Below are 23,161 nucleotides of genomic sequence, written 5' to 3'. Positions count from 1 at the left end.
TGCGAAAAGAGTACATGAAAAGTAAGAACTTATTGAAATCATCAGTGAGGACGAGAGCAGTGGCAAACCCAGACTAGCTCAGCACTTCCTCATTAGTGGCCCCTGTTGGGGGGATGAGTGAGGTGCTACAGAGCTGTGACAGAGAGAGCAAAATAAGCACTAGCAGCCCAGCCACATAAGGTCTTGAGGTAGGAGGACTTGGTCCAGCCTGTAGCCTTACGGAAGTTGGCATGACTTTTCCCGTGGAAGGAAAACAAAGCAAATTCTCTCAGCTCCACTTAAGGTCTACAGAATCAAAAACTCTGGGGGTGAAGCCCAGCAATCTGTGCTTTTACAAGTCCTCCAGCTGATTCTGATGCATGTGAAAGTTTGGGAACCCCTGCCCTAGGACATGGTGAAGAAGGTAGACAGCAAATTAAAATGGAATTAAAGTACACAAATAAAATATTATAAAATTTCTATCACTCATCAGACAGTGAAGATATTTACACACATAACGAAGACACATTGAAGCTGATTGTCTGGATTATGGTTTTTAACAAGGAATTTAAGTTGTAACAGATTACTCGAGCTTTCTAGGTCTTAAATAAATGTGTATATATATATATATATATATATATATATATATATTTGGGGAAAAATGACGGGCACTTTTAAATTAGAAAAGCTCACTGATTTAGTAGTTTTTCTCCTTTAAAGTAAGATTTTACTTATGAGATGCTTAAATTGAAGCAAATGTATTTTTGGTAATGATCTTATTATTTTTCATTTTTCCTAGACTATATTCAGTTAAGGATATAAAATAATATTGAAAACTTTTTCCTAACATGCTTAAGTTTTTTTAAAATAAAGCAAATATGGCAATAGCCACTTGTAAATTAAAACAATAGCTACCTCTTACATAGAAGAAATAACTCATTCATCAGTAAAAATATTTCTTTCTCTTGGCAAAGGCAACACTAATTATTTTATTGTGTATTTGTACATCTACCTTCAAAAGTCACCAAATAACAACAGTAGACAGCTATCCAAAGATAACTTCTGAAATGTGGGAAAATGGTGAAGTAGAAAGTAATAGGGGAAAAATAAAATAGCATCAGTGATACCAATAATACAGTGCTAATATAACATTTCTATTAATTGGCAGATGCATTATAAGGGTAGCTTTCTGAATTTAAGAGAACATTAAGAACCAATACATATTAGAGTATTTATATTCTGCATTTTTACATGCAAGGAGCAGAAAATATTATAGTTAAACATATAGCCGTATTAAGTATTCATGGTACAAGGGATAAACAGGTAATTAAAATCAAAAGGTAACCCTAGAAACCTGGTTTTTGTCATTAATTTCAGTACCTTTTTCCTCATAACTTTCACTAGAGTTTCTGTTTTGTCCCTTAAAAAGGAAGAAAATTCTGATATGCTACAACACGGATAAACCTTTGGGACTTTATGCTAAGTGAAATGTCAGTCACAAAAATACAAATACTGTATGTGTCTACTTATATGAGGTACCTAGAGTATCAAATTCATAGAGACAGAAACTATAACGGTGGTTGCCAGGGGCTGGGAGTAGGGGAGGAGTGGAGAGTTATTATTTCATGGGTATAAAGTTTCAGTTTTGAAAGATGAAAAGAGTTCTGGAATTTAGTTTCACAACAGTGTGAATGAATGTACCTAATACTAATGAATTGTACACTTAAAAATGGTTTTGAGGGTAAACTTTATGTTATGTATATTTTACCACAATTTTTTTAAAAAAACCTTGAATTCTGTAACATACTTGTTCCCAAGGGTTTTAGAAAAGAAACTGTGGTCCTGTAGTGATGAGCCGCCAACTCTAAGTCAAGTAAGAAGGGAAGTGAGAATGTGAGGGGAATGATGAGCAGTAAAAGGGACAAATAGACTTGAGGTCCTGGTGGAACTGAAGTATTGACGGAGTAACCTGGAAAGCATCAGGGGTCATTAGAGACTTGGAAACTTGAAATTTTAATTTGACAAAGACATAGTCCAGATTATGACCATGGGAGTAGAGAGGAGTGTGCAATTCTTGGAGCTAACAGGTCCAAATAACAGAACAGAGAGGCTAGGATTCATGGGTATTAAAGTCTCTAAGAACAATGACAGGAGCAGAGTTGGAGACAAAGACCATGGGCTACTTCTCTGTCCCCATCTCCTATTATTCTCCCAATGAGAATGTAGCAATAAGGAGGAAGATGGATGCTGACCACCCCAACTAGGACCAATATTATTTTGCAATGGGAGAAAATTCCCAAGAGGGCTACAGGGAAAGAAGTTCTCAGGAGACAACCAGATTTCAGTTAAAATGAAGGTAAAGGCAGCATTTGGAGAAGTATGACACCAAGATAGGTGATTAGAAAAAAAATAAGAGTCCACGGGATGGAGAATCCACCCATTTTATAATGAAAGTCTTAGATGGTAGCACCATATTTAATTAAATCTGTAAATCTTTACAGTATCCACCATATGCAAAAAAGTTTGACAAGATACCTTCTTACCCTTTAGAAGCTCACAATCAAGTTTAAGCAATATCAAATGGAGGTTTCACAAAGCTAAAAAAAAATTAGAATCTTTTGGAAATTCCAGATTCCAGTGACTGTATTTGGTACATGGTAGGCATTGTGTTGAATGAATGAAATTTGTAATACAAAGATCTTTTAAATTTGAACATGTTTGGTTATTCTGATCCGTAAAATGGGGTTAATAAGTAATCATTTAAATAACTAATTAACTTTCTTCACAGAAATGTTAGGAGAAATGAATAGTATATGTGAAGGGATTTTACAAAATTTAAAGTATTACATAACTGTAAGACATAAATCAAGGTACCAAAATGTGTAAAAAAAAAAAATCTAACTATTAGAACAATAACAATAATCTCAAAAACAAGCAGAATGTGTCTGCTTAGGTGAAGCAGAGAAAGGAACTGAGGACTCTGGGAACTGGGAACTGGGAACTGGGAACTCCGGTGAAACTGTGCAATCCTGCGAGCTGGGCTACTTTTTCCTTGTTTTCAGAATTTTCACTGTTGCTCTTGGTAGTGGTGGTTGTCATAATGGTCCCTCAGCCATACACTTGAATTGCTACATTGTGCGGCCTCAGTTACTCCATGGTAGGACATTAGATACCTGAGAGTCTACCCCCGCTCTGTGATCATGATCATTCTTTAATATTGAAGGAAGTAATACACAGAACTCCTGAAAGTATTAGATCCTTAACACAAAACAAAGTGTCTTTAAACATTATTTTAAGTGTGAATGTGTGTTTTTAGAAAGTGTGTGTTGGGGGATGGAGGAGTAGATGATACTCTTGTGGAGTTTAGAGTTATAAAGCCAGAAAGAGAAAACCTAGGGAAAGAGTAGCTATACGTAGGTGAGTGTTTAAAAAAATTATGGTGCAAATAGTAATTATTATGAAAGATAACTAGAATTTACCATGTCTATAGTAGGGGTAGAGCTAGGCAGAGAATGTTTTCAGCCAGATAATATCCTATTTATTACAAAGTAGTCATGAAACAATATGGCAAGTTGAGTGAATTAAGGTTACTTGATCCTGGCTGTAGTATAGAATGGATGTAAGGGACTTTGCATTAGAATCATTTGCAGTCTTTGGTCTTTTCACTTCCTCAGTCTGTGCTCTATGAGGTTGGTGCTAAGGAAGGTAAAAAAAGAAGAAACTCCAGGGGAATTGAGTGAGATATATAGTTTACAAACAGGCCACCCTGGCATGTTTTCCATCTTTGACAGGAAGATAGTGCTTTTGTTTTCCAATATTCTAAGATCTCTAGTACAGTTTATAGTTTTCTATTTTGCTTGGCTGTACATGGGTAGAGATGGGGTCCTCTCCCATATTTACTGTATAGGCCTCATCTATTAATCTCACTGGGGAGGACGCTTATGGGCCTGAGCAGCATCCTTGGTCCCAAGCAGTAAGGAGGTCCTCGAATCCAAAGGGGGCTTTTATATGCTATTGGGCAGGCACTACAAATCATAAGATAACAAGGAAAGCAAGATGACCTGATGAAGCAGATGTCCTTAAATCTCTACCTGTTCAAGGACAAACTGAACTTTATGCCAAGGTCACTTCTATTTCTGCAGATAACAATCCCACTGCTAATTATGGGATGTGGTAGTTATGGGGAAAAAGCTAAATTTGCAGAGGTTTAGAAAATGCTGCAATGTAGAGAGTTTTTAATTTATATAAACATTTTTTCAAAGTTTACTTCTTTAATCTGGATTTAAGATTTATTCATTACTTCAATTAACATTTACTGAGGGCCTGCTATGTGCCAGGCACTGTTCTAGTTATTGGGGTAATAGTGAACAACAGAGACAAAAACCCCTGCTCTCATGGAGTTTATATTCTAGTGGAGGGAGAGTGACAACAAACATAACAAAATATGTTATGTTACATAATGGTAATTCTGAGAGGAAAAATACAACAAGGAAGGGAGATAGAAGGTGTTATGATAGTGATTTTAGAGTGACTGCAACTTTATAGAATGTCTAGGGAAGAACCCTCCAAAAAAGATGACATTTGAGCGAAGACCTGAAGGAGGAGAGGGAAGGGAGCCATGTGGATATCTGGGCTCAAGGATGTTACAGGCAGAAAGAACAGAAATGTGGGCACGCATCTGGGGTTTCTGAGGAACAGCACAGAGCCCAGTGTGTCTAGAATGGTGTGTGTAAGGGAGGTGATGTCAGAGAAAAAGCAGTGGGGCCAGACCACAGAGTCTGTTAGGCAAGACATCGGTGTGAGATGGTTGCAAGGAAATGACTTAACATTTACAGGATTATGCTGATTGCTGGGTTGAGAATAGACTGAAAATGTTAAATTCTTTGAAGATGTCAGAAGACATCCTGAGGTTAATAAAGGTTAATAAGCATCTGTGACTCTATAAGCCAGACTGGTCTGTGCCCTTTTTGTCTTAGTATTTAGGACCTCAGACAGGCCATGGTGTATAGAAAGGCTCAGGCCTGATGACATTCTTATCTTCTCACAGTGGAATGAACAAATATTTGTTGAATGAATGAACAAAAAATATTGATTGAGAATGAAAAAAAAGGAACAGAAACAATAGTCAATAATTAGTTGTTTAAGAAAATCTGAGCATGCTGAGTAAACACTAGTAATAGTGCCTATAGCTTATATTTTGTATTGGAAAAATATAATGATTTAGCAAAATATTTACCTGTGTGGTGACATTTCTTTCTTTTTGCTTTTTATTATGTTTTTCTGCTTCGATAGCTGCAATATACAAACATTTTTATAAAATATGAAAACATTTTCTTTTTAAAAATTCACTACAGTTTCTTGTTAAAAAACTTTTGGGATAACTTAGAATTCTAAAAATAATAATTTAAAATAATATACAGTTTAACGTTACAAATAGTGTGTTACAAAGTAATTCCTTTACTGATAATTTTTAAAGATGTAACCTGACACCAGACATAATCTAAATACTTTAATCAAGCATCATGAAATTGAGATAACATGAAAAAGTTCCACAAATAATGGAGTTAATTACAACAGCTGAAAACTTTCTGAGCTAGAATTTAATTAAAAAGTATCTAGGTAAATAAAAGCCATCTATTAATAGAGAATATTAAAACATAGAATATTAAAATATTAAAACATAGAAGAGAGAATACAGTCTTTTAAATTTTTATAGACTCATCCATATGGCAGAGAGATACTAAAAATGAATATAGTTGAATGATATAAATATCTGAGAAATGTAGAGTAGTATAATTATATCAGGCTTTGAAATTTAAGCAAATAATTTTCACAGGCAATTTTTAATGAATCTTTTTATGAAGAATAGACTATATATACCATATAGAATACATATGTAGTTGTTGATATATTTCATTTTTGCACAGTACTTGAAATTTATTAACTTACGTATTTAGAAAAATAAGAATTTGAAAACCTGATATAAAGGGGTGATACCTCATGACACGTCAACTACTTTATTAGTATTGCTCAGTTTCAATTACTGAAAAATTATTTGATGCACAGCAAAAGTGACCCCACATATTTCCTGAAGTAAAAAAATGCATGTATGTGATACATTCACGTTTTACAGACTGAAGAACTTGACTCAAGACAAATATAGGGTAGTCAAAATTTTATATTTCCAATAGTCATGAGCTTGTACTTTAAGAGCAGGTTACGAATTTTCTAATGTTATCTCTGACATTTTATTTATTAATTTGATATGTTTTATTCTTTCTCTCACTAATGAACTTCAGCACTTGGTCTCACAATTCTGTTTACTTCATAAGCCAGTCCTTAAAGAAACTGGTCCTAGGTTGTTTGATATTTAGTCTTCTGTCAAATTAGAGAAACAGTTGGCAAATTCTAAATAAAAATCCAATAATTACATGGTGACAAATGCATTAATACAAAGCACATGAAAAATTTAAAGATTATATATATTTCATACAATTATGTACATTAGGATTGCTCTTTAGCTTCAGGATGTAAAATAAATTTTACCAGAATAAAAATGTTTACTACAAATGAAACTTTCTTTATCCCAAGTTTGCAAAGTGCTAATTTTGGGGCCATGTATACTCATTATCAGAGGCAACATAGCATCATGGCCCACCGTGTAGACTTTGAGTCACACAGGACTGTGATCAAGTCCTAATTTTATACCTACTTCATTAATTTATTATGCTAATCAAATGAAATAATCCATGTAACATATTTAGCACAGTACTTAATACATGTTCAGTATGTTTAATAAATGTTAGCTACATATATAATAAAAATAATAATATTATTATTATTGTTATATGAAGCCTACTTCTTTAAAGGACTTAAGATGCCTTCAAGATAATAGTACATGTAAATTTGTATTTTAAAAGGACTATGGTGAATAAAGCATTATTAAAGACTTAATACTCTGTTAGAATTTATTAATGCTTTGCCTATAATATGACTTCTTTCTGAATTAAGGTATTTTCTTCAAAACAAATTACTTAGTCTAATTATATTTGTGTATTGGAAATCAGACAGTGTGACTGATATTACAGTCACAGCAAACGTCTACTAATTTAAAAATTCCATTATCACAACTAGAAGAAGTAAACTAGAAAAAGCAATGTGATTTGGTATATTCCCATTATTATATTCTCCAAAGTACAGAGAATAAAATTAGAGTTAGTATGCACAGAATATACAGACACAGAATAAGAAGTAGAAAGTGTCATGTGTATTAGAATAAGAGAAGAAAATTATGGATATTAAATGGAATAAATTGTATTATACACTGGACCAGAAAATCAAACTGTCATGAAAATTACAGGGCTAAAAGCAGTTATCAAAGGTAGAATAAATGCAGATAAAAGAATTAGTGAAATGGGAGGAGGTGCAATAATCTAACTGAAGGAACAAACTATTTAATAGCTTAAAACATAAAAAGAAGATAAAGGTAGTTGGTCATTATTTACAGCAGAAGTTGCACAATAAAAAAAGACCTCCTTTGAAACTCATTTTAAAAATGTGTTTCTTTCCTAAATATCAGGTTTCTAGGTTTTCACCTAGAGAAAACAAACTTTTGATTGGCTACTGGGGGAACCATTCTGCTTCAAATAGTACCTTGCACAATGCTTTCTTGTAGGTTTTTATATCAATTGAGAAACACTGGTGATTGTTGGAGACCTGTCCCGCTGTTTCATCGCTTCCCTCTATGTGAATATTGATATTGCCACAAATTTCAGCACTCCCTGAGAAAAACACAATCCACTGTGTGCAGGAAGAATATATTAGACCTACTTATGTGTGATTTTAAAAATCTCCTTTATAATTTCTACTTTTGTGGTGTCTTTTATAATATACTAGATCAGTAGTATATCATCCAAATAAATAAATAAATATACATACAACAGAATATACCATCAAAAAGTTTTGATATGGAGTCAGCTTTGGAAGGGGACTAAAGTTTTATTCAGCTCTAGGATTGTAGCTCTAGCTTTAATTAATTAATTTATTTATTAAAAAAATTTTTTTTTGGGGTATAGTTGATTTACAATGTTGTGTTAGTTTCAGGTGTAGAGCAAAGTGAATCTGTTATACATATACATGTATCCACTCTTTTTTAGATTCTTTTCCCATATAGGCCATTACAGAGTACTGAGTAGAGTTCCCTGTGCTATACAGTAGGTCCTTATTAGTTATCTATTTTACATATAGTAGTGTGTATATGTCAATCCCAATCTCCCAATTTATACTTCCCCACCCTTATCCCCTGGTAACCATAAGTTTATTTTCTACATCTGTAATCTAGCTATAATTTATTATATGCCAGTTGCTTTGCATAATTTAGCTCTGGTCTCCTTAACAACCCAGCACAGAAGCTGGGTTGTTAAGGAGTAAGCACAGAATATTTGTATTTCTATTTTACTCATGAGGAAACTGACATCAAATGAGCATAAGTAACTTGTCCAAGGTCACATGGCAGAGTGGGATTCAAATGCAGGTCTGACTCCAGAGCTATCCCTCTTTCTACTCCACTGTCTCTCCCAACTTTACCAAAGGATTCACAATAGACTGAATGGCAAGCTTCTACAATGACATGCAGTCCACTGACTTTATAAAAAATTGACTTATGCACAAAATTTTACAGGGTATCTCTATTTGCATAATGTGAAACACACCATTTTATGTACACAAGAGTTTTAATTTATTATCCCCCATTGAGAAAGAAGAATTTTGAAATAGTAAAGAAGAAACTAGCACTACAGCTCATTGCCTCCAAAAGAATTATCCATACGCCTTTTGGGGGCATGGAGTGAACCCCAACAGCTTTATAGAAAAACCACAAAATTTTTAAGAGTTGTGTTGAAAAAACAGTACTAGCTTAGAGTAAAAGAGATTGAGATAGTTCAAAATAAAAAGAGGTTTCTGGGCCTCTATCTTTCAATGAGTAGGAAGAAGGATGAGAAAGCTTCTCACCTACAAACACAGGTCATTTCTTACGGAGAAGGAAGGACAACCAAGAGGACAGAGCCAGGAGCTGAGAGGTTGTTGCCCAGAACCCAGAAGAACAAAAGATTAGGAATATACTCCAATCAAGCAACACTGTCTACTCCTGGAGTATAGAAACCTGACAACACGCACCTGGCTGGATTTCCAAATTGTCATGGACCAGTGGCTGTTGTACATTTTCCCCTTCCCCTTTTTTGAACATCAGTGTCTACGGTAGTGTGGTTTTTCTATCTCTCCAGTGTACGTTGGGTGCCTGAGGTAATGGGAAGGTAACTTGCCTTTTTAGTTCATAGGTGCCTGAATCTAAAAACTGCACCAAGGAGCCTCATTGACATCTTGACCTGATGCAGATTATGAGATCATGGATTTTGAACCTGATGCTATAATTGGATAAGATTTGGACAATTTTGGAAGGGGGAGAATCACATGAGAGAGATGTGAATCATTGAGGTCTAAGGTTAGACTGTTGTGGATCGTCACAACAACAGTCCCCAGTGAATCACCGTTACCCACGTTGATACCCCTTTACAATGTGACTTTGCCCAATCCTCCCATCAAGAGATGGAGATTATTTTCCCTACTCTTTGAATGGGTTGTCCTTGTGACTTGCTTTGGCCAAAAGAAATGTGGCAGGTGACACTGTTTAACTTCCAAGGGTAGTGCTTGGACCTTTAAGCCTCTTTTACCCTCTTGGAAAAATGCCTTGAGATTATCATGCCAGGAGTAATAGATCATATGGAGAGAGAGACCCAGCTGTCTCCACTGATCATCAGCTGAGTGAAGCTGCATGAGTGATCCCAGATGAGACCAGCAGAAAAATCACCTAGTCAACCCGAAAGAGAATTATGACAAATAATAAATCATTGTTTCAAACCTCTAAGTTTGGGATGTTTGTTATGCAGCAATTGATAACTGAAATAAGCCTGTTTCTTCAGCCTACGAGGACTCCTTGGATAGAATTCTCACTTCTCAGAAGCCACATTAGACCAATAAATGATGCCAAAATAAACCGTATATAATATATTCATAGCATTGAGAAAAGGATTAGAAAAAAATAATATCCCCCAATATTGCCTTGATCACAGTTCTTTTCAGATCCACTTTCTCATGAAAGGCCTGATATACATTAACTCCTGGCTTTACCATGAATTCCCCCAACGTTGCTCACCTCCTTTCTTTCCAGGACACGGTTTATCTTCCTTTAAATGAACATTGGGACACCAGTTAATGTGACTGTTCTTTTACTGACTGAAGTTATGAAAAAACACTTCTGTATTTTATGGGGGATCTGCCTGGGGAGTTAAAGCCAAATAAAATCTGATTCTTTGTTCACACAACACTGACAAATGAAACTAAACAGAAGTATTTTATTGATTCTCCTGTCCTAGTTCTCTAAAATGGTGCTTTATGCCTCACTTAGATCTTCACCTGATTCATTTGGTATAAAAATATTAACCATTTGTTCCTTTCCAAACTTTCTTTTAGATTCTGTGTAGTACACTGGTTTCTGTAACTTTACACTATCCTGGATATCGTTCTTCCTTTCAAACCCCTATTCTAGAGTTCCTCTTTGGTTTTATATCCACTAACGACTGTGTATTTCTTAATGCTCAATCCTCACCTTTTCTCTCTGGCATGATCTAAGAGCTGAGTGGGGTCAGCAAAGACTTTGAAGTGGACAGATGGTGAGTGCAGGAGGTCAGGAGCTAGGAAACAATAAGGTACTGATTCTGGGACAGGCGGCCACTTAAGAAGTAAAACCCTGGGAATCAAACTGTGATGGCTGGAAAGCAGAAAAACACAGGTAACAGGAGAATCCAGAGAAGGAATCCAGGCTGGCAGAAGTGAGACAAGTGATGAGAGACAACCTGGCAACAAGGACAGTTCCAAAACCTGGGACTAAAATCATGGGAGCAGGCCAGGGTGGGAATAGAAGTGTAGATGAGCGAGAAATGAGTAAACAACTCTGGAAATGTAGGAGTTAGAAGAGTGAGGGCTGGTACCTACAAAGGTCCAGAGAAAATTCTGCCAAAGGGATTTTTGTGGGGGTGAGTATTTGGTTCCCTGTGGAAAGCACAGCATAAATCAGACCCTCATCATTTCGTGCCTGCATTCTTATAACAGCTTCCTAATGGATTTAATCATGATTATTCTAATTTTAATCTAACTTACATCTACCCTCAGAATAATTTTCCCCAACTACTGTTTCCAGCAAGGCATACATCTACTTAGAAACCCACAAGTCTTATTGTACAAAGACTAACTTCCTATTTTGACTTCCAGTTTCCTCCATAATCAGGTTTAACTTCACATTCAAAACTATTTTTCAAATCCTGTTTGAAACCTCTCTGTTCTATTTTCTTGATCTGTCTATTCTTCTGCCAATACTCCAATTAATGCAGATTTATAATTGCATATTTTACAATCTGGTTGGGCAAGAACCTCTCTGTGCAGATACACACACACACACACACACAAAACACACCCTCATCGTTCCTCTTTTAAAAACTTATCTTGGGGATTCTAGCATAATTTCTTTTCTAGATAAATTCTAGAATAAGTTTGTCAGATTCATTTAAAAATGTGTTGATCTTTTCACTGGGATTGCATTGGATTTACATGTTAATTTACAAAGACCTGCCATATTTACAATATTGAGATCCATTCAGGTTTATAGCCTTAATTTATTTTGATTTTTCTCTTTAATGGTCTTCAGAAAAATTTCATTTTTATTACTCATGTATGTCTTGTTTCACTTTAATTAAATTGATTCCTACCTATTTTATAATTTCTGTCACTATTGTGAAAGGAATTTTTTTAATGAATTTGTGATTGTTATATTTTTTAAAATTAAAATGAACATTTATTTAGAGTAATCATAAGTCTTAAAGATTTCTTTGCTTACCATTGATTTTTGGTGTTCCTCCTGAATTTGTGTTTTATTTTGCTGGAGCATATCTTCAAGTCAATATTTCAGCTAAAAATTTGTGGATGGTAAATTTTCTGAATCTTCTCTTGTCTGTAAATATCTTATTTGGGCATTACACTTGTCTGATAGTTTGTCAGATTATAAAATTCTAGATTCAAAATCATTTTACCTCAATACTAAGAAAATATTTCTCTAGTATCTTTTTGTACCCAATGTTGCTAATGAATTTGAAGTCAACATGGTGCTTTTATTCCTTATAAATAATGTATTTTTTTCTCTTTAGAAGCCTTTAGGATTTTCTGATTAGCCATGAAATATTAAGATTTTGCCATTATTTTCTAGGAGTGGGTCTTTTCTCAGTCTTCTTGCTTGGCACTCAGTGGCACTTAATCTAAAAATCTGAGTCGTTTTTCAGATCTGGGGAATTTTATTTGATTTCTTTATTTCTTTTTCTAAGTGCTTTGATTTTCTCTTTCTGGAAATCCCATTATGTGGATTTGTAACTTTTGGGTGGCTCCTCCAAGGCCTTTAACCTTTATTTTATACATGTCATCTCTCTGTCCATTTGCAGTGTGATCTAAGAGAATTTCTCAGTTTGATCTTTGAGCCTCCAGGTTGCTCTTCAATTTTGCTATTTACCCTTGAGGCTTTTTTTTTTAACCATTATTTATTTCATTTCCAAAATAGCTCATCTTTTAGACCTGCTCTTGTTTCAAGGATATAGCAACCTCTCTAAATACATCTTATGACAATCATTTTATGTTTTAGTTGTCAACCATTTGTTCTACTTGTTCTGTTTCCTCAGGTGTTAGCAGGGTGTGTGTGTGTGTGTGTGTGTGTGTGTGTGTGTGTGTGTGTGTGTGTGTGTGTGTGTAGGCTGATGCTTTTCTCTCATGGTGTTAGTTTTTCTCAAATGTTTGGTGATTCTTGATTGTATTCATGTTGGACTTGGATTTTCCCTCTTAACCTGTCTGTGAATGCTATAACAATTACCTCAGCTTGCCACTAGTAATGGAGTGTTGTAGGATATGCTATCAGGATGTGACAGGAGCTAGTCTTCTGGAATACAGGCTGCTTGAGTATCACTAGCCACTTGCAGCTGTATCCTACATCTCTGGCCCAAATACCCACCCCAAAATGCCCCTGCTTCATGGTGCTTTGTCTCCTTGTGTGCTTAGTTATTTTTATTATGTACTGAAAACCTTATCTGAGTGGGTTCTTTGAGACCTACAATGAAGTTGCCTTCCTGTGGGGAGAACATGAGTTTGCTTTTGCCAAGTGCCTAGGGCACTACGGTACAGGACCATCTTAGATCTAGTTCTAGGCTCAGGATACCTGGGATTACCAAGGCTGTAAATCTCCAGGAGGGCTGGCCTGAGACCATAACTTCTCAGAAATGTAATTTATCCTTTTCCTTTTCTCCGTGCTCTGCTAAGTGTCAAGCTGTCTGCAGATTCCTGGACTTTGGAAGGGGTGTATTTACTTCTGGTCTGCCCTTATCCTATGAGTATAGCACTTTATGGACTTTGGTTAATGATGAAAAAGTTTCTTATTAGATGCCTCACCTTTAACAGGTCTTGAGGACTACAGTTCCGTCCTTCTTGCTTTGTGAGGCCACTAAAACCAAAGCCGAAGTTTATCTTGTTCAGGGCAAAAGCTGTTTTGATATTCAGGTACAGGGCTGGGACCAGGGTAAGGCAAGTCCAGGCCCTGTTCAGGTGCTCTGTGTTTACTTCTCTGCATTCCAGCAATTCTGTAGATTTTTTTGTTGGTAGTCCTTTACTAACTTCTCAACTCTTTGACAAATTTAAGACTTTCGTATATTTTTGTGTCATATGTTTTCAGTGGGAGGGTTGGTCCAAATAACCTAGTCACCTAGCCTTTTGTTACCAGAAATCAAAGTGCTGACTTTTCCTTTGTACCTGGTGGTAGTGCCATGTAGTGATGAGGGGAGTAGGGGTCAGAACTGCTAGGCTGCTCCTAATGTTGTTTTCAACCAACAACCCTTTCTTTTTGCCCTCGGGCTCCTTCCCTTTTTCCTGAACCCACTTGTACATGTTTTTCTAGCCATATTCTCTTTTGTACATTTTTGGGCAAAAGTTTCTTCTTTCAATCCATTTCTATCTCTTGTCTTTTAGGTATTCCTAATTCCTTTTTCATCAAAGGCACTTGTTTTTCAGAGCTGATGAGTTGGGTTTTTTTTTGTTTTTAACTCTTCTATGAGGGAAGCTGCAGGGTGTACCTTACAGTACTTTTTCCAATTTGGGATATTTCTTCAATCCCATGTAACCTTGGCTCCAAGTCTGTGGGGCAGGCTTAAAGAAGACTTAAAAGAAACCAGTTTTTCTTGCCTACCATATCTCATTGGCAATAAACTATATAAATAAAATTAGATGGCTACTGTAAAAAAATTGCAGATGGCAGTAAAATTACAAAATCAACAAAAAACTGAGAAAATGCCACTGTTGGAGTTTATATAATCAGCACACTGCCGAAACAACTGGTTGAAAAGGAAATAATGCAAATCAATCACCTAGCTGTTTGTTCTATACAGAAACAAACATATGTATACTACATTTTAAAATATTTGGAAGATTGATTGCATTTTTATTTTTCATCTAGCTGTTTGGTAGTATGTAGAAATAGCCTGAGGCAAGTAAATATGATAATAAGGCAAATACTCTCAGAAGTCTACTTTGAAGAATACAGACTTAGCATAACAAACAGGTGATAGGGAGTAAAAAACAAAAAACAAAGCTTGGTTCCTATTAGAGGATTCAGGTTTTACTAAACTCTATATTTCAGAGTTTTGAAAATGTGTAAATTTAGAATAATAAAAATACTTACATGACTTACTCCACAGGTTTTGGGAATGTATTTTACAAATTTCAAAGTATTACACAGATGTTAGTTATTCTATTTTACAAGTGCTAACTGAGCATCTATTATATGCCAAGTTCTGCAATGTGCTATAGGAAATACTAAAGGTAAGTAAAACACAATTTCTGCATTCAGGTAGTTGATATTATAGTGAGAAGGGTTAAAAACTAACTCAGTTGTGAAACTGTGATGCATAAGAAAGTAAAGGCACAATGTGCTATGAGGAAGGGCTTGGGGAAGCTTTTTTTGGAGGAGTAGAACTTGAAATGGACTTTAAAAGATTAGTAGGATGTTATGCTGTGGATCTATGGTGGTGATGGGGAAGAAGATGGAATGACAGTCCATTCCTGCAAACCGTCCGTCTGTAGAACAGACGGAGAAAGATGTGGAAGTGAGAGAGTTAGGTATACTGAGTAGCTCATAGTTTGAATTGGTTGAAATAAAGGAAGTTCAGATCTAACTGCATAGGATTTTGACTGCTGGACAAGATGTCGGAACTTTATTCTGTATAAAGTAGGTGCTTGAAACAGGGAAAATCATGATCAAATCTGGGGTTTAGAAATATTATTTCCCGCAGTATTGTATTGTGAATAAGAGAGGGGAAAGTTAGAAGTGCAGTAATATAAATAAAAAATACAAAAATAAGACTATAAATTGAGATGGTGAAAATGTATAGATGGGAGAAGCACTGTGGAACTGACAGGATTTGGTGAAGGAATAAAGGAATGAATAATCATAAAGGATTAGGAGATTTTGGCTCCAGAACTGGCCTTGCAAAATAACGCTTGGGAATTAATTTCACCACTCTGGGAGCCACTGCTATCATCTGTAAAAACATTGAATTAGATGATAATTAGTGCATTATTAACTGTATGATCATATAATTTGCAGGTTTTACACTGAGAACCAAGGGAGCTGGGAGGGATGTTGATGTCATTAAGAAGAGAAGAAACATAGGAGAGGAACTTTTTTTTTTTTGGCTGCGCTCTGAGGCACGCAGGATCTTAGTTCCCCGACTAGGGATCGAACCTGTGCCCCCTGCAGTGGAAGCCCAGAGTCTTAACCCCTGGACCACCAGAGAAGTCTGAGAGGAACAAACTCTGAGAAGAAATGTTGAATTTAAGATGTTCGCAGACCATACATTGTTCATGACCATCATGCAGCTGACACGTAGGCCTGGAGATTCAGAGGAAGGTCTAGGGTGTAAATACACAGGTAAATGAAGCTGTGGGGCTTGGGAGAGAGCACCAGAAGCATAGAATATGAAGAGCAAGAGAGCTAAGCACTGAACTTTGGGCATAGCGTTTAAAGGGAGGGTTGAGGAAAACAAGCCAGTGAAAGAGCCTAAGAAGATTCTACAGAGGTAGAGGGGAAAGAATATAGTGTCAAATGCTGCTGAGAGGTTAAGTAGTAAGAACAGTAAGAGCCACTGGATTGGTAATCATTGGCTATTGGTGTTCTTTGAGAAAGCAGTCTCAATAGATGGGGAGTAGATCTTAGAATCAGTTAGGAGCAAGTAGAGGGCTATTACTGGCAGAGAGAATTCTTGGAGTAGTTATGTGATAAGAGAGACATGAGAGTCTTTGCATGGAGAAAATGGAGTAGAAGTGGATTATGAGTCTCTGCATGGACAAAATCAAGTAGAATTGGGAAGAGTGATTTCTGGTATGACAAAAGGACCTGGCAGAAGAGGTTAGCTCCTCAAAGCTAACTGAGCAACCAGAAATAAAGCTGGTGCAAGGGCATTCATGGGTTCAGCAGGGGCGTCTATTCTCCCAGAGATCTCCAGGTTGAGGGCTGCCCTCTCCCCACTGAGTGCTGTCCTACTGGATGGTTCCAAAGAGTAACAGTAATTGGTTAATATAGAAACCTTTCAGGTGACTCTAGGATATGAATACAAGGAAAAGCTTTACATATTTCGGGACAATTCACAAAGGAGAAATGAGCTTCCTTACTGATCCCTAACATAACACAGAAATCAAACTTCTCTCTAGTAGTCAATGGTCCCACCATGACACACCTGCTCCCTCCTGCTTCTCTGCAAGGAAAGATGCTCCAGATACTGGCAATTTATTCTTTCCCTGTTTAGAGGCATAATATAAAGAACTGAGGGACTTCCCTGGTGGTGCAGTGGTTAAGAATCTGCCTGCCAATGCAGGGCACATGGGTTTGATCCCTGGTCCGGGAAGATCCCACATGCTGCGGAGCAACAAAGCCCGTGCACCACAACTATTGAGCCTATGCTCTAGAGCCCGTGTGCCACAACTACTGAAGCTTGCGCGGTTAGAGCCCGTGTTCCGCAACAAGAGAAGCCACCGCAATGAGAAGCCCGTGCACCGCAACGAAGAGTAGCCCCTGCTTGCCACAACTAGAGAAAGCCCCCACACAACAACGAAGACCCAATGCAGCCAAAAAATAAATAAATAAAATTAACTGAAAAAGAAAGAACTACTCTATTAAAAAACAAACAAAACTGAAAGGAAGCTAAGGTAATTTAAAATTCTTGGATTTCAAAAGTTATTCAAAATAGAACTGGTAATGGAAGTACATTTCTGAAGCAGTAAGACATTGCCTGCTTGTACTGCTTAGGCCCAGAATCAACTGCAACATGTCTAGGACTTGGCCTTTATGTGGTTCTCTCTGGACCTTCCAGGAATATAGATGTGATTGCTAGGCAATTGTTTTCTGACCACCGATTAGTGTGAGATCGATGAGCTACTTGCCTTTTTCAACTGAGGAAGAGGGTTGTTGGGTGGGTGACTATCAGGGGACAGAGCTGTTATGAACTTTCTATTTTAGCTTGTATTTGAATTTTACTTTATTTTTTTCTAATTGCAGAATTTGTATGACAGTGAGAAATTACTCCTGAAAAGAGAGACAGGATAGAGAAACCTTGAATCCTGGACAATCTAGAGCTGGAACTTCTGGCAATGTCTTTTTTCTGCCTCAGTTATATACCTTATACTACCTTAAATCAGCATCTGGATGGATAGGGTGGATACAGAAAAAACACACTATTAGTTTTATTTCCATTTTGTAAGCTACACTTTGGGATAGATTGCTCATTCTTTCCATAAGCATCAACTACTTTTTTCCTGAGGATTTACTAAAAGGGAAAAATGTTGGTAACTATTTTAGAACTTTCCTGAGGTGAATGCAGAGTCAGGGAAAATCACGTAGTTATGGCATCATCCCTCTTTCAATATTTTTACAGAGGTGAAATCGAAGTATATTGAGCATCAAGCAAAAAATGCATAAAAAGGCAACATGCAAGCTTGCAAGGTACATGTGAGTGAAAAAGGACAGACCTGTTTTGCCTTGAGAAGTAGGGGTAGAGAGGTAGGCAGAGAAAAAATAGAGTGGGGTTAAGGGCTGATTTTATGTATGAACCTTAGGTGTGTTAGCACTAGTTTGTAAAGCAAATGTCTTCTCCCCCACTAACTACTTCCTTGGGTCTCTGTACACCTGCAATCAGTAAATGATCTGTTGAAAACGCATCTGACCCTGGCACCGTGTCATAATCCAGGAAGAGCTCTGTACTCATCATTACTGTCTCTACTTTCTCTCCTCCTGTTCACTCCCACCAACTGAAATCAAATTTTGTCCCTGCTTCTCTAATAAAACTGTCTTGGCAATGTGGATTCTCCAGCTACTAAATCCAATGGTCACTTGGTGGCTCTTACCTCTTTTCCCTACTCTCTCCGGCATTTGGCACTATTGGCTGTTCCCATCTTCATGGCACGCTCTCACTCTGGACTCTTATGACACTATTCTCTTTAGTCTTGTTTTCCATCTACTCCTCAGTCCCCACTGCTATCGCTATAGTTTAAGTCCTCATAGTTCCTTGTTTGGGCCATTCAATAGTCTGCTACTGTTTACATTGTCACTAGAGTTGTACAGCTAGAATCCATCCACCTCTCAACTGCCAAAGTCATTTTTAAAAAGCATAAAGTCTATTCATGTTCTTCAATGAGTAAACCCTTAAATGACTCCCCATTGCTCACAGGATCAAGCCCAAACTTCAAAGCCTATCACACAGTCTTTGCCTACCTCTCCCCCCATCAATTGCTGTGTTCCATCTTATATCCCAAACCATAGCAAACTGACATACTTATTTATATACCATGCTCTTTTATTCCTCTGTGCCTTTGTTCCCTTTACCTGGTCTGAAATGTTCTCGTTCTCTTTGGCCTGCTTAGTGAACACTCACTAATCTTTCAAGATTCAGTTTATGTCCTTTCCTTTATGAAGCCCTCTGACTGCTCTGCACACTGGTAGAATTGGCCTCCCTGATTTGTGCCCTACAGTATCTTATAAATGCCTCTATTTTAATACCTACAACACTTTACAATTTATTCCCTGTTTACTTGTTTTTTTGTTCTAGACTCTAAGCTACTCAAGGACAAGGACTGTGTCTTAGATATTCTTTCCATACTCCTGGCACGTAACTTTTATTAAATATTTTTTTTCTCCCTATAAGTCAATGGCTTTTAGGATATTCAGAGATTTGTGCAACCATCACCTTAATTTTAGAACATTTTCATTACCCCAAAAGTAATCTCTTAGCCATAATCTCCTCAAATCCCCTACACTTCCCAGCTCTAGGTAACTAGCAAACTACTTTCTGTCTCTGTGGACTTGCCTATTCTGGACATTTCATCGTATGAAATCACACAATATGTGGCCTTTTATGTCTAGTTTCTTTTGCTTAGCATAATATTTTCAATGATCATCCATATTGTACCTCATTTATTTTTTTGCTGAATAATATTCCATTGCATGGATATAACAAAGTATATTTATTATTCATCAGCTGGTGAACATTAGTTTTTTCCCACTTTTTGGCTACTATGAATAATGCTGCCATTTGTGTACAAGTTTTTGCATGGGAATGTTTTCAGTTCCCTTGGATACATACCTAGGGTATAATTTCTGGATCATATGGTAATTCTATGTTTAATCTTTTGAGGAACTTCAAGGCTGCTTTCCAAAGCATCGTACCATTTAAAAAATTGAGGTGAAGTTCATAATATATAAGTAACCATTTTAAAGTGTACAATTAAGTGACTGTTAGTGCATTCACAACCACCATCTCTTTTTAGTTTCAGAATTTTTTCTTGGGTCTTCCTTGGTGACGCAGTGGTTAAGAATCCACCTACCAATGCAGGGGAACATGAGTTGGATCCCTGGTCCGGGAAGATCCCACAAGCCGTGGAGCAACTACTGCAAGCCACAACTACTGAGCCCAAGCGCCACAACTATTGAAGCCCATGTGAACCTAGAACCTGTGCTCTGCAACAAGAGAAGCCATAGCAATGAGAAGCCCGTGCACGGCAACGAAGAGTAGCCTTTGCTCACCACAACTAGAGAAAGCCCGCACACAGCAATGAAGACCCAACGCAGCCAAAAAAATAAAAAATAAAAAACAAACAAAAAAGCCCTTTTTCTTTAACCCAGAAATTCACTCTATATTCATTAAATAACTCCCCATTATCTCTTCTCCCATCCACTGGCAACCACTAAACTGTTTTCTGTCTCTATGGATTTGCCTGTTCTGGATATTTCACATATATTTCATATAATAAAAATCATATAATACGTGGCCTTTTGTATCTGGCTTCTTTCACATATCATAACGTTTTTGAGGTTTATCCAACTTGTAGTATGTTCCAGTACTTCATTCCTTTTCATGGTTGAATTCCATAGTATGTATACACCACAATTTGTTTATCGACTCATCCATTATTTAGGTTGTTTCCACCTTTTAAATATAATAAATAATGTTTTTATAAACATTTGTATACAAATTTTCAGTGTGGACATATGCTTTCATTTCTCTTGGGTGTGTTCCTAGTAGTGGAATTGATGGGTCATATGGTAATTCTAAATTTAACTTTCTGAGGAACTGCCAAACTGTTTTCCACAGTGGCAGTACCATTTTACGTTCCTACTAGCAATGTGTGAACGTTCTTATTTCTCTGCATCTTTGTCAAATCTTGTTATTTTCCTTTTTTGTTTTTTATTATAGGCATCCTAATAGATATGATGTAATATATCATTGTGGTTTTGATTTGCATTTTCTTAATGACCAATGATGTTGAATGTGTTTTCATGCATTTGATGGACATTTGTATAGCTTCTATGGAAGAGCATCTATGCAATTCCTTTGCCCATTTAAAAATTGGGTTTTTTGTCTTTTTTTTTGATGAATTCTAACAGTTATTAATATATCCTGAATACTAAACCTTTATTGAATGTATGATTTGCAAACATTTTCTCCCATTCTGTGGGTTGTCTTTTCAGTTTCTTGATGATGTCCTTTGAAGCATAAAAGTGCTTAATTTTGATGACATCCAGTTTGGGTTTTTTTTGCTTGTGCTTTTGGTGGCATATCTAAGAAATCATCACCTAATATAGGGTCACAAAGATTTATGTATATGTTTTCTTCTAAGAGTTTTAAAGATTTAGCTATTATATTTAGGTCTTTGACACATTTTGAATTAGTTTCTATATACAGCATGCAGTAGGTGTCCAACTAGTATGAGATAGGTGGCTTTCCAGATGCCCTCACCATATGTTGAAGAATTATTATTCCCCTTCCCCATTAACTCAATGTTTTGGCATCTTTGCCAAAAATCTATTGACAATAAATGTGAGGATTTATTTCTGAACTTTCAATGACATTTTATTGATCTATATGTCTATCTTCATGCCAGTACCACACTGTCTTAATTACTGTAGTTCTGTAGTAAGTTTTGAAATTGAGAAGTGTGAGTCCTCTAACTTTATCCTTTTTTTTCAAGAAGAACATTCATTTCCATATTAATTTTCAGATTGTTTTATTAATTTCTGCAAAGAAGTAAGCTGGGATTTTGATAGGATTATATTGAATCTGTAGATCAAACTGGAGATTACTACCATCTTAACAATATTAAATTTCCCAATCCATGAACATGGGAAGTATTTTCATTTATTGACGTTTTCTTTAATTTCTTTTAACAATTTTTGCAGTTTCAGAGTATGAGCTCTGCACTTTTTTGTTAAATTTATTTCTAAGTACTTTATCTATTTCGATGCTATTGTAAATGAAATTGTTAATTTCATTTTTGGTTTGTTTACTGTGATGGTATAGAAATAGAATCAATTTTTGTCTATTAGTCTTTTATCCTGCAACCCTGCTGAACTCATTTATCAGTTCTCATAGTTTTTTAGTAGATACCTTAGGATTTTCTGTGTATAAGATCATGTCTTTGGTAAATACAGATAGGTTTACTTCTCCCTTCCCAATCTTTATTTCTTTTTCTTATCTAATTGCCTTGGCTAGAACCTCCAGTACAATGTTGAATAGGAATGGCAAGAGTAGACAACCTTGTCTTGTTCCTGATCTTAGGCGGACCATACGGGGAAAGCATTCAGTCTTTCACCATTAAATATATTAGGTGCCAGTTTTTTGAGGATGCACTTTATTAGGTTGACAAGTTCCCTTCTATTCCTAGTTTGTTGAGAGTTTCTATACAAAAGGGAAGTTGACTTGTCAAGTGCTCTTCCTGCATCAATTGAGATGACCATGTGGTCTTTGTCATTTGATCTATTGATGTGGTGTGTTACATTAACTAACTTTCAGATGTTATACCAACCTTGCATTCCTGGGTTAAATGCAAATAAATATTCCTTAAATTGAATCCATGATGAGCAAAGTATCTGAGGATTGGGTAAAAATTAACTCGTTAAACGGCCAGAGAAACAAGACTGGAAAATAATTTCCATTTTAAGATAGTAATTAGTTAGGAATCATGGAAACTTTGAAAGTAGAATTGATATTGTGGAAAGATTATAAGAGACTATAAGAATATAAATTAAAGCACTTTACCACTCTTTGAGTTCTATACTTTTCATTTAAAGTTCTAGAACTAGATCTTCATGATATTCTAGATTTAACAAAACTTAACCTGTCTCAAATCCCTACTCTATAAAAATTACTGTAAGCCTTTTCTCATAGATTTGCTCAATCTCTCCCAGCCCACTCCTTCTCTCTCCCTCTCTCTCTCTCTCTCTCTCTCTCACACACACACACACACACACACACACACCCTTCCCACGTATTGTCCTAAATGAGAGTATCATTACTATTTATCCTAATTGAATATTTTAAAGTACTTATCCAAAAGTAGTGTTAATTAGGAATATAGTGAAGTTACATATGATTTTCTAATCAGCTTCCACCTTTAGTGCTAAAACCGCTCATAGAGAACCATAAGGACAGAAAAACTTACTTTTAATTGTGACCCCAAGAATTATCAATATCTCTATTAGCAGGGACAAGGGCTTCAT

The 23,161-nt window shown here is 36.2% G+C and overlaps 1 protein-coding gene across 1 annotated transcript in view; it reads right to left on the bottom strand.

Moving 5' to 3' along the window:
• SEL1L2 (SEL1L2 adaptor subunit of SYVN1 ubiquitin ligase) overlaps nt 1-23,161 on the bottom strand; it is a gene marked incomplete at both ends in the record, with an annotated part of 111,175 nt that extends 88,014 nt beyond the window's left edge. The window contains 2 exons of the mRNA XM_082856803.1: nt 5,216-5,271; nt 23,104-23,161. Coding sequence (XP_082712929.1) covers nt 5,216-5,271; nt 23,104-23,161 — 114 coding nt within the window. The remainder of the gene's footprint in view (nt 1-5,215; nt 5,272-23,103) is intronic.

The sequence above is a fragment of the Leucopleurus acutus genome (assembly GCF_964270905.1).
Source record: "Leucopleurus acutus genome assembly, chromosome: 16".
NCBI classification, from domain to species: domain Eukaryota; kingdom Metazoa; phylum Chordata; class Mammalia; order Artiodactyla; family Delphinidae; genus Leucopleurus; species Leucopleurus acutus.
This window is presented reverse-complemented; position numbering and strand designations above follow the sequence as displayed.